General features: G+C 42.1%; 1 protein-coding gene across 1 annotated transcript in view; it reads right to left on the bottom strand.

Moving 5' to 3' along the window:
* LOC144686197 (uncharacterized) overlaps nucleotides 1-12,436 on the bottom strand; it is a 170,546-nt gene that overhangs the window by 35,451 nt on the left and 122,659 nt on the right. The window contains exons 40-42 of the mRNA XM_078551295.1: nucleotides 11,456-11,509; nucleotides 10,552-10,713; nucleotides 3,181-3,288 (exon numbers count right to left, since the gene is read on the bottom strand). Coding sequence (XP_078407421.1) covers nucleotides 3,181-3,288; nucleotides 10,552-10,713; nucleotides 11,456-11,509 — 324 coding nt within the window. The remainder of the gene's footprint in view (nucleotides 1-3,180; nucleotides 3,289-10,551; nucleotides 10,714-11,455; nucleotides 11,510-12,436) is intronic.

Below are 12,436 nucleotides of genomic sequence, written 5' to 3'. Positions count from 1 at the left end.
ATACTGAGAGTGGAAATTGCCGAGGCACTGGCTATAATTTTTCAGTTTTCTTTAGGCTCAGGATGGTCCCAGAAGACTGGACAATTACAAATGTAACACCCTTGTTCAAAAAAGTGTGCAAAAATAAGCCCAGCAACTACAGACCAGTCAGTTTAACTTTGATGGTGGGGAAATTTCTAGAAACAATAATTGGGACAAAATGAATAATCACATGGACAAATAGGGGTTAATTAAGAAAAGCCAACAAGGATTGGTTAAGAGAAAATCATGTTTAACAAACTTGCTGGAGTCTTTTGAAGATGTGATAGAAAAGGTTGATGAGGATAATGCCATTGAGGTGTTGTACATAGACTTCCAAAGGGCATTCGATACAGTTCTGCACAACAGACTTGTGAGCAAAGTTATAGCTCATGGAATAAAAGAGACAGTAGCAACGTGGATACATAATTGGCTGAGTGACAGGAAACAGAGAATAGTGGTAAATGGATGTGTTGTGGGATGGAGAAAGGTTTGTAGTGGAGTACACCAGGGGTCACTGTTGGGACCCTTGTTCTTCCTGATATATATTAATGACCTGGACCTTGGTATATAGGACACAATTCCAAAATTTGCAGATGATCCAAAAGTTAGAAGTATTGTGAGCTGGCAAGATGATAGAGCAGAACTTCAAAAGGATATAGACTCGTTAGTGGAATGGGCAGATGAAGTTTAATGTGGAGGAATGTGAAGGAAGGACATGGAGGAAAAATATAAAACAAATGATACAACTCTGAAGGGGGCGCAGGAGCAGATGGACCTGGGTGTATATGTGCATAAGTGATTGAAGGTGGCAGGACAGTATGAGCATACAGTATCCTAGGCTTTATTAATAGAGGCATAAAAATACCCCTGTTAGGAAGTTATGTTGAACCTGTATAAGACACTATAGTTCAGTCTCAGCTGGAGTATTGAATCTAGTTCTGGGCACTGCACTTTAGGATAAAAATGAAGACACTGGAAAGAGTGCAGGGAAGATTCAGGAGAATAGTTCCAGGGATGAGTTATGAAGATAGATTGAAGAAATTGGGACTGTTTTCCTTGGAGAAGAGAAGACTGAGAGGAGTTTTGACAGAAGTATTCAAAACCATGAAAGGTCTGGACAGAGTAGAAAGGGACAAACTGTTCCCAGTCATGAAAAGGTCAAGAACGAGAAGGCACAGATTTAAAGTAATTGGCAGATGAAGAAAAAGTGACATGAGGAAAATCTTTTTCAGGCAGCAAGTGAATGCATTGCCTGAGTGTGGTGGAGGCAGATTCAGTTGAGGCATCCGAAAGGGAATTAGACCGTTATCTGAAAAGGAAGGATGAGCAGGGTTATGGGGAAAAGGTGGAGGATTGGCACTAGGTGTAATCATTCTGTGATTCAGTATCACAAATGGTCTTGTATTATTAGAAGAAAGGGGAAATTAACAGAATTAAAATTTACAGCCTTATTTTCTCTCTTTCTATGTCTGTGGGAATGCTGGCAACATAGTCAAACATAATTCCATTTTACTATTTCTCAGCATTAAGCTTTGCTAGACTGCAGTTTAATATAATGATTGCTAGTCTAGATATCTCTCCTTCCTCTTCTCTAAGATGCATCCTTGATTATTCAAGGGTTGCTGAGTCTTATGCTGTGATTTTACTACAGGGCAGGGTGAAGAGATAGCCCCCAACTCTACCTCAGCCCAAACAGTAATTGAACCCTGTGCTGTTGGTGTTATTCTAAACCACATGTTAGTCGAATAGCCAACTGAGCCAACTGCAACCGCCACTGCCCCCACCCCGGGATTATTTTAGATTTATTTCTCATCTGTTACAATTAGGGAACATATGTTAAAATCTAAATGCTAACAATATGGAGTCAGCTTCAAACTATTAGAAAGCTAAAATAACTAAAAACTAAAGGATCTTCAAATTTACTACAACTAAAGGCACGGTTGCCAATGGTGAAGCTAATAAAATCAGGGATACACAAGAGGCCAGAATCAGAAGAGCATGGACATGAACTAGACCCAGCATGCAAAAAATCTTAACTAAATGCACATAAAGGTTCACATCTACATTACAGCGGATCTATGGAGCATGAGAACACAAAATTGCCAAAATAAATATTCCAATTCCAATTATTAGTCATTAAAATGTTGTAATTTTGCAAGCATTTGGTCAAAAAAAATGAGTGGGCTTGTGGTTAAAAGTTATGACTGATAAATAACATAATTATTTCCATACTAACTATAGAAAGTACTGTACTGCATTAGTAGTTCGAGACACGACATACAAGCAGAATTGTTACAGAGATAAGAGCAAAATATTCAGGATGAACAAGTTATTTTGGATCTATGATTCTCACCACTGGGGTTTATTTGCCTCATGTCTGGGTCTGTTGTAAACTAGAGAATGATTGCTATGATTATCATTGTATCATGCAACCATGGATGGTTGGAATGGTGAAAGGCGGACCTTGTGTCTTCGTTTTCCTTTATTCTTTCATGGGATATGGGCATCACTGACAAGGCCAGCATTTGTTACCCATCCAAAATTGCCCTTGGCCTGAGTGGCTTGCTAGTTATTTCAAAGGACAGTTAAGAGTCAACCACATTGCTGTGGGCCTGGAGTCACATGTAGGCCAGACCAGGTAAGGATGGCAGATTTCCTTCCCTGAAGGACATTAGTGAGCCAGAAGGGCTTTTATGACAATTAATGATAGTTTCTCATCTAACAGCTCTTATGTTTACAATGATTAAAACTGAGAACACACAATTTTCTATTTTCATTTAAATGGTAAGCAAAAAGGCTTTGATATGGATTTCAATGTTATAAAATTGGAGTGAGATTCACAATTCCCATAATTATTTATATGCCAATGTTTTATGCATGAGAAATGTGTTTATCATTGTTCCTACTAAGCAAAAGCTTAAAGGATGCCAAAATATAAACCAGTTTGAGCTTTTCCTTTTAATATAATTGACAGCCTTTCAATGTAGGGAAATTGAAAGTAAAGCTTTGGGAGTTAAACAATAACGCAAAGAGCAATACATTCAATACATTATTGCAGTTGTTGCTTTCAGATCCATACAAATATTTATAGTTTCAGAATAACTGCACCTTAAATTAAAATAGAAAAGGGAATGAAGCAGTTAACAAAGCAATACTCACAGCAGGGCCTGGTAGGCCAGGCATGCCTCTTTCTCCACGATGACCTGGCAGGCCTGCAAGTCCTCTTTGTCCAGTTGTACCTTGTGGACCTGGAGGACCATCTGGGCCCTATAAGTTGCAACAGACACACATTATAGAGATACTAATTAAGACACTATTATAGAAATAGTCATAGTAGGAAAACTGGATTGTCAGGGCTATTCCAGCTGGAGCTAACACCCCATGGAACATGGTCCAAAACAGCTGCAGCTGACAGCTTACGATCAGCATGAAAGTTTCAATGTATCTATGGCTTAAGAGTGGTGAAATGCTATTTTTTTTCGTGAGGAAATGTGCGCAAAGCTGATCTATGCTGTTATGCAGAGACATTACTAATTACAAATTTCCTTGAACCTATGCATCACTTCTGCCAAAATTTTTTGCTGCTCATTTACATAGCCCCACCTTGCATGCAAAAGACCAGCTCATGTGGATTTTCTGCATTCTCACAAGGGGCAGGATTTTTGACCCTGGCGGGGGTGTTCGGCGGGGGCAGGTGGGGGCAGTCAGGAAGCTGACCACTGCCCGCTCTGCGCTGCCTGTGTGGGTGGGGGGAGGAGGCCAAGTGGGTCTAGCGCAATTTTTGCGTATGTGTGCGGAAGAGCGCTTCAATCTCTCTGAGGCAAGGAACTGCCTCAGGGAGATGAAGCACTATTTAAAAAATAAATAAAGGAAACAAAATTGTCATAAAACATGTCCCCTCATGTGACTTTGTCACATGAGCTGGGATGTGTTTTTAATTCAAAATTAAATTTTTTATTTGATGTTTATTTGCTTTAGGAAACCTCATCCCACCCATGGATGAGGTTTCCTAAAAGATATAAAGGCCACTCGGCCTTTTCAACTGCCCGCCAACCGTTAGGTTGGATGGGCGGTGTAAGTTTGAATTTAATTAGCTTCTTAATGGGCCTTTTAATTGTCAGCGGGTGCGCAGACAACTCCAGCGCACCCCCGCCAAACAAAATATCGCGAGACTGTGTGATGATGTTGGGATGCTCGCCCAACGTCATCACACATCATTTTTACGCACAGGTGTGTCAGGCACATGCCTGCCACTGAGCATAGTATTCTGCCCCAGGAATAAAACTTACACCCATAAATTTAGAAGCTGCAAGATGCAGAATCATTTGATATAGGCTCAGCTGAGATTTCTGCTGCTTGATAGCGATTTCCTTTTGTGCATTTTTTCATATTTTATCTGACCCCTCCATCATACTGAAACAAAATGCCAACATTTTCTGACCCCTGCCACTACTGCATTCAAAAGGATAAGCAGCTGGAATGGTCATCCCAATGAGTATACCCCTGTTCTACAGAGTATGCATAATAATGGCTACAGAAGAGCAGTAGAGACAAGCGCCATGGCTGAAGACAGCAACCCACTGACCACGACCTCTACTGTTGCTGCTGAATTAGACTCTTGCTTTAAATTGGTCTCTACATTTCGGCATTTGTGCAGAAAGTTTGGATGCAAGTTCCCATGGGAAGAATCGGCATAAATTTTCGGGTAATTTCGGTAGTAATGAGATTAAGGAAATTCTGGGTCATCATGTTGACTGTAGGCTGCAACTTTCAGATAATGAATCTGAGTGGCAAAATGAAATTCCCTTGAGTTTAACAACATAGCAGAAGCCAATCCCTAAATCTTGACAATATTGTTTTATGAATCTCTGCATGATTTTACCTCTATTTTGTTTCAAGAAATTACTTTAAAACAAATAATTTACTAACAAAGTCTCTGGCCCCAGCTCACACAGTGATCCATCCTATATGCATGTACATACATCTAATTTCTGAGTTTATACAGAAGGTAGTGTTATTCTAAGACTTCTAGATCCAAGCTAATGGTTAACTGCTTCACTACAATAATTCACCTTGCTATTGTCTTTTACTAAATTAACTACTGTTCTTCAAAAGTGCAGCATAATGTGATCAAATCTCTGCCTGGCATGAACTAATCCTTGTTGAAATACCTAATATGCTCAGTTGGAATGTAACCACCAAGTAGATGTTTTAAATTACAAATTATAGAATAATGACTCCCTGTGATTCTGACTTGCATTCTCTTCTGGAATTGCTATCCTGTTCTTTGGGTTCTGGTTCTTCATTCTCATCTAAGTTATATAAATCACTCATATCTCCTTTGGTGATTATTTTCTACATCACATGTTAACCTATATGAACATTACAAGATCTGACCTACATGTCTTTGAGCATTGGTTTCCTTTGACTCTTCCTCATGACCCATTGGCAGCACTCATCAAATCTCCTCTTCCTGAAAGATGGAAGCTTTATTGCTCCTTTTTTAGAATAACATACCTTGCTGTAATAACTTGAGTAACAGGGACGTGGTGCCTAGAAATGATCCCACATAGTCAATATGCAGCCTGACCCAACGATGACCAGGCCATTCCCATGGGTGATGAGGAGCTAAAGCAGATAGGCTTCTGGTGTTGCTGGCAAAGGGAACAGTGTTTAACCATGTTCTCGATGTCACTGGCCACCAGACATAACTACGTGCCAACATATTCATCCTTGACGTGCCTGGGTGTGCGCTGTGGAGCTCTGCCAAGATAGACTTGCTGCGCTGGGAAGGGACCACGACTCTGGAAATCCACAGCAAAATTCTGTCTTGGCAACTCAGTTCAGTTCTTCTGGAATAAAAGGGGTGCAGGTTATAAGGCACAAGAGTACTTGGCCAGCCTTGTAAAATGAAGTCTTTAACTTTTGACAGTACTGGGACTCTGCTCATCCAATTCTTGATCTGTTTAGTGCATACGGACGATGAATCCAAGAAATTTAACAACAACATTAACTCTTGTGGAACGGGTGTGTTGGGAGGGCTGCCCTGTAAGAAAGACGACTAAGTGCATCTGCATTGGCTATATGTGAGCCAGGGCGGTACATGAGTGTGTACTCATAAGCTGATATTCTCACTGGATTCTCACAGAAGCTATAGGTAGGATAGCTTTGTCTTCGCGGAACAAGCCTGTCGGCAGCTTATGGTCAGACACAATTATAAAATGTCGTCCATACAGATATTGGTGAAACTTCTTAGCACCAAATACAACTGACAGCCCATCTTTCTCCAGCTGGGAGTAGCCCGCTTCAGCCTGGGAGAGTGTTCTTGAAGCATAGCCAATGGGCCTTTCTGATTCATCCTCCATTTGATGTGACAGTGTGGCTCCTACGTCATAGGAAGAAGCATCACACATTAGCACTAGCTCTTTAGCTGGGTCATAATGTACCACCAAGCATGATGACTGAAGCAGTTTCTTTGCTACAAAGGCTTTTTCTTGCTGTGAACCCCATGACCAGCAGTGGTTCTTCCTCAGCAACAAGAGGAGTGTTGCCAGTACAGTGGACAGATTAGGTAAGGAATGGCTGTAATAATTTATCATCCCTGGGAATGGTTTAAACTCAGTCACGTTACCAGGTGATGGTGCATCTTTAATGGCTTGAACCTTGTCTTCAATGAGATGCAACCCCATAATGTCCACTCTGTGACCCAGGTAGGTTACGTCAGATGCCTGGAATGTGCATTTTTCTCGCTTCCAGGAATCTTCTCAGCACTTCCTCAAGGTTGGCTAAATGTTCAGATTCAGTCAGTCCAGTGACAAGGACATCATCTAAGTACCCAACCACATGTGGAAGTCCCTGCAGGAGACTCTCCATGGTTCACTGAAAAATGGCATATGCGGAGGAAACTCCAAACTGCAACCAAATGTACTGGTAGAGGCCTCTGTGAGTATTGGTTGTCACATACTCTCTTGACGTGCTGTCCAATTCCAACTGATAGGCATGACTCATGTTTAGCTTTGCGTATGACTTGCCTCCTGCTAACTTGGTGCACAAGTCATCAATTTTGGGAATGGGGTATTTGTCTAACTTTTCTGCTCTGTTGACTGTCAGTTTGTAGTCACCGCATGGACGTATGGCCTGGTCTAGCTCGACAACTGGGATGATGGGTACGGCCCACTCAGAAAACTGGAAAGGCTGAATTATTCCCAGGTTTCCCAACCTACATAACTCTGCTTCCACTTTTTCTCTCAGTGAGTGAGGCACCGGCCTGGCCTTGAAGAAGCGTGGTGTTTCCTGGGGATCGATGTGTATTTTAGCTTGCACGCCGTTCAGTTTTCCCAATTCATCTAGAAAAAGAGTGTCAAATTTCTTCAAAGAGCTCTGGGATTCCATAAGACTTCAAATGGAATATTTCTGACTAGTCTAGTTTAATTTTTTGTAGCCAATCTCAACCCAAAAGACTGGGCCCCTCCCCCCATATGACCATCACAGGAAGCTCTGCTGTCTGCTGTTTGTAGCAGACTGGAACGGCAGCAATGCCTTTGACAGGAGTGGATTCGCCAGTGTAGGTTCTCAGTTTGGTGGACGCGCACTTCAATGTCAATGGCTGACTCTCTTCACTGAGGTACTTGAACGTTTGCTTCCCAACAACAGTAGTTGAGGCACCGGTGTCCACCTCCACCTGCAGTTACTTGCCATTCACCTGCACTGTCACTGCAATGGACTCAGATTTAACAGCAATCACACGATACAGAGAGTATACATCAGCAGCATCAGCTTCTGCAGTGTCAGTTGACTCAATCAGGTTCATTCTCGGCTTTGCTGTTTGTTTTTAGTTCTGCACTGCCTAGCCAGGTACCCTTTTAGTGGCAATAGTTGCACTCTGCCTCTCTAAATCTGCATACGTCTGCTCCAGGATTCCCTCCATATCTATAGCAAATGTGAACCTTGTCAGCTGATGCATTGTAATTAGTCTCCCTGTCTCGTCGTTCAGTAGACAGGGGATCATGCTGAAAATCTGCTGTGCCACTCTTTGTGCTATGCTCAGCGGCAGGCTTCTGCCTAACATGGTGCACAGCTCCATTATTCACATGCTGCAAATCCTGAGAGTCTTTTGCGGTACTCTCCATAGCGAAAGTTCCAGAGTGTGTGAGAGTAATATCCGATTCAGCAAGCAATGCTGAATGGTGTTGTCATTCATTCCACAAACAAGTCTGTCCCGCAGCATTTCATTCCAGGCATCCCCCAAAATCCCAGTATTGGGTCAGCCAGGTTCACCACAAAGGTAGCAACAGATTCCCCTGGAGCATGAACTCTCGTGTTGAACTTGAAGTGTTTCATAATTACAGATGGCTTTGGTTAAAATGCGACTTCACAAGCTCCACTAACTCGTTGTACGACTTAGTACTGGGCACATCCAGTGCAATCAAGTTTCTGATAAGATTATACGTTTTGCTTCCACACACACACTGGGCAGGATAGCTCATGTTTATCTTCAGCAGTAATTTCATTCACAATGAAATAGAAACTGAGTGTCTCGATATACTGACTCCAATTCTCTGCATGATCGGTAAGTATTTCTCAACTTTGTGTTACAGCAACGAGGGCAAAGTATGCAGCAAAAGTTGGTTTTATCCTCATCACCAACTGTAATAACTTGAGGGTGGAACGGGTTTAGTGCAGATAAACTTAACTTTTATTGAGGACACATGTTAGGATGCTTACACACTTGTCGGTATCTCTCTACCGGAAGCACCTCCCATGGCATTGACCTATGATTGATTGACAGGAGGGAGGGACAACTAATCTAATTACTATCCTCACACTTCCAAGTCTTTGGTTATACCTTTTCAAACACCTTTAGTTTGAATAAAGGCCTTGTATTAGATTCCTACTGCTCAAGAAATGATCATTACTTGCAAAAATCTGTATTTTATGAGCTCCTTAAATAATACATGCAAAAAGCACCACAAAGAGTTGTGTCTTTCCTATTACATCGTAAGTGGCTGAATAGTATCTGCAGCAATTGATTCTTCTGTAGCTAGGAGCTTAGATGACTAAAGAATCTGTAGAAGTAACAAATGAACCAAAACATCTTCATGGCAATCATGTTGATTTGTTTATTTAATATTTATTAACCCCATATTTATTATGATGTATACCTGCTAGGTAACAAGAAAAAGCAACTGATAAATGAAACATTTCTGTAGATTAAGCGGGTATTTTTTTACTTATTGCACTCCCAGGGAGCAGGTTGGTCAGAAAATGTGGGTAAACCACAACTCAGGATCCCCCTACAAACTCCACAACTTGTCAGTGAGATCATGCTTAGCCTCTGATTGACAGGTCAGGCCTCCAGTCGGGTGAAGTGCCAGTCAATGAGGACTGCAGCAATAGGTAAGTCTACGTCAGAGACAGGAAAGGGATTGATCAATCAGGGATGGGGGAAGGCGGGAGGTCAATCTGTCAATGGGGAGAAGGGGGCGTTTCAATCTCGAGTGGAAAGAGGAGGGGGGTTGACCAGGAGATAGAGTGGAGGTCTTCTATCAGATGGGTGGGATGGCCGAGATAGATAGGTTCTTGATTGGTAAGGGAATCAAAGGTTACGGGGCGAAGGCGGGAGAATCGGGTTGAGAAACTTATCAGCCATGATTGAACGGCAGAGCAGACTCGATGGGCCGAATGGCCTAATTTCTGCTCCTATGTCTTATGGTCTTATGGCAACAGGTTGGTCAGTGGAGGGGGAGGAAGGGCATGGTTGAACAGTTACGTTGCTGACTCTGGGGGTAGGTTAGAGGTCTTGTGGTGGCGGGGGGAGAGGTGGTGGGAACAATGGCCTGGGGAATGGAAGTTGGGGAAATCAAATTTCAGAGGTTGTGGGTGGATTGGGGGCCTCATGCTGTGGGGGGTAAATTGGGGGCCTGATGCTGTGGGGGTGGGGAGGCAGTTGGAAGCCTCATGTTGATGGTAATCGGTGTGTGGTGGCTGATCAGGTACGTCAGAGGAGGGGAGGGTGTGTGGGGGAAAGGATGTGAGATGGGGGGGATGGTGCCCGAGTGCGAAGGCTTCTCAGGCAGGCACCTGGATCGAGGAGATAGTTGTAAAGACAATCACCTCCTGAATCCACTAAGTCCTGACCTTGAAAGAGGTACCCGATTCCTGAACCTTAGGAAACAGAGCTAAAGTTGAAAACTTTCAACTCGAGATCTGATTAAGTTCAAACCTGCCTCTTTGGAGAGTGCTTTGAGGTGAGTTTGAGTCAGGAAACAGATGTTTCACACTTTAACCTTACACCCAACCCAAAACTACCACATTCATTTCAGTTAAAATTCAGCTGTGTGTGTGCATTGTAGGAAATGTATAATGCACAGCGCCTGCCAATTTGCATTATTGGATCCGCCTCAATGCTGAAGAGCAAATAAAAATCGGGATTTTATTTCTACCTGCTGATGGCAGTATTTAATGTCATGAGAAACATTCTACACAAATTCATTTTAAGCTTATGATTTTTTAAAGTCTAATTGTACTTACAGTTGGACCATCTTCTCCAGGTTCACCTTTATCACCAGCGCTACCAGGTGTTCCAGAAGGGCCAGGGTCACCAGTCTTTCCAGGTGGACCTGTGTCACCCCGAAGACCTGGAGGACCTTCTTTTCCAGGAGCCCCCAAGGGACCAATAGGACCTGGATCACCCTGGGAACAAGAGAGGAAAAACTTATTCTAATCTTTTATTCTTTTTTGCACAGATTACTCTTAATTTGTGCTAACATTTTCTTATGCTCCAAAATTTAATTTTATTAGATATTGAGGGGGTAGTTTTAACAGAATGGTGGGATCGGTGTATGGGAGGCCCAACATTGGCACACTGCTGGCTGCATTCTAGTTAGCTAGAACCTTCTCTTCTGCAGAACTGTTTGTTCCTAGGTAATAGGCTGAAAAATATCAGTATTATGCCAAAATCTTCATATTCCATAAGCTGAGTTTCATCATATTAATTCAGCTAAAAGGTAGCAGTTTTGTACTATGATGCTCTTAACATTACGCTAACATGTTACCCTAGACTTAACCTATCTATAGGTTAGATAGGTTCTATATTCTATATACGATCTATAAATAGGTACTTAAGTTCACAGCCACTTGATTCTGAGGGATATTCCCTCCAGCAGAGATAAATGATCATATTGTTTCTGGCAACAGCCTCAAGTCAAGCTGAACCAAGTTCAGCTCCAGGGAACATACACTTTTTGTTATTTTCCTGTTGAAGCTAATCCCAATCATTACATTGTTTTTGCGGTTGATTAAAAATGAAGCATAAATGAAAGTCAAGATTGATTCAAGGAAAGTTATGTACAGTGCTTATTATCGGCATAGTCCACAAGAAAATCTCAGGTTTTATGACCAGCTAAGAATTATTTCCTCGAGAATCATTACTCACGGTTGCTCCTGGTGGTCCAACTCGACCTGCAGGTCCTGGAAAGCCAGTGGCACCCTAGTTACAGAGGAAATGTTGTTAAGTATTAGCCAAGGCTGAATGTATATTGATAACCTTTCGAAATGTATTGTTAATATCTTTGCAATTCTTAAATGAGCTAAAATTCTATACAATGATCCTAAAAGTCTATAATTGGGCAAAACGGTAACTGATAAAATACAAGTAAGTGTAAGATTGGGAATAAAATGAGCAGTATACCAATTCCTAATGGCATTAAAATAGGTGAGATCTAGATATTCAGCACCTAACATGTCTGGACAGTGCAGAACAGCTGATCAGCAAAGTAGATGAAACTGTACGGGCTATACTCAAATTGACATCTCGAGTTTAGTCTTAATTTTGAGCAGCAAGGTACAAGATGGTGCAGAGGAGAGCAGTGAATTACATAAGGTAGCAGCTGGTACAGAACAAGGGAATCCTGAGTACCACTTCAACCCAAAATGTGACAGTAGATCACAAGTTCAAACTGATGACAGATCAATTTAGGAATGATGTTCTTCATGCAAAGAAACCTTGGAATCATTTAAGAGGCAGTGGCTGGTGTGGTGGATGACTATAGGCTTTGCTAGAGGGTTGAGCTGAATGGCATTTTTCATCCACATATGCCTGGGGTTCACAGTGCTGTAATGATAATGGAAATAATAGTGCCTGGCTAGAGGAATGCGGTTATTTTATCTGACATTTTAATAAGATAGCCAAACTGTATCAATACCAAAAAATCACATCCAAGGGTGGAATGTTATGCCCCCCACACCTCCCCCGCCGCTGCCGTCAGTGGGTTAGTAGGCCCATAAAATTCTCCTACTGGCCCGACTCTGACCTGGTGGAAATTTAACGGTGTTCACTTGAGGCCTAGGGTGACCAGCATGCCCTCACCCAAACTGATGCACTTAAGTGGTAGATGTAGGATCGGAATCCCTTCCA

Source organism: Cetorhinus maximus, chromosome 11 (genome assembly GCF_964194155.1).
Source record: "Cetorhinus maximus chromosome 11, sCetMax3.hap1.1, whole genome shotgun sequence".
Lineage (NCBI taxonomy): Eukaryota > Metazoa > Chordata > Chondrichthyes > Lamniformes > Cetorhinidae > Cetorhinus > Cetorhinus maximus.
The sequence above is the reverse complement of the archived record's forward strand: the minus strand, read 5'-3'. Positions and strand labels throughout refer to the sequence as shown.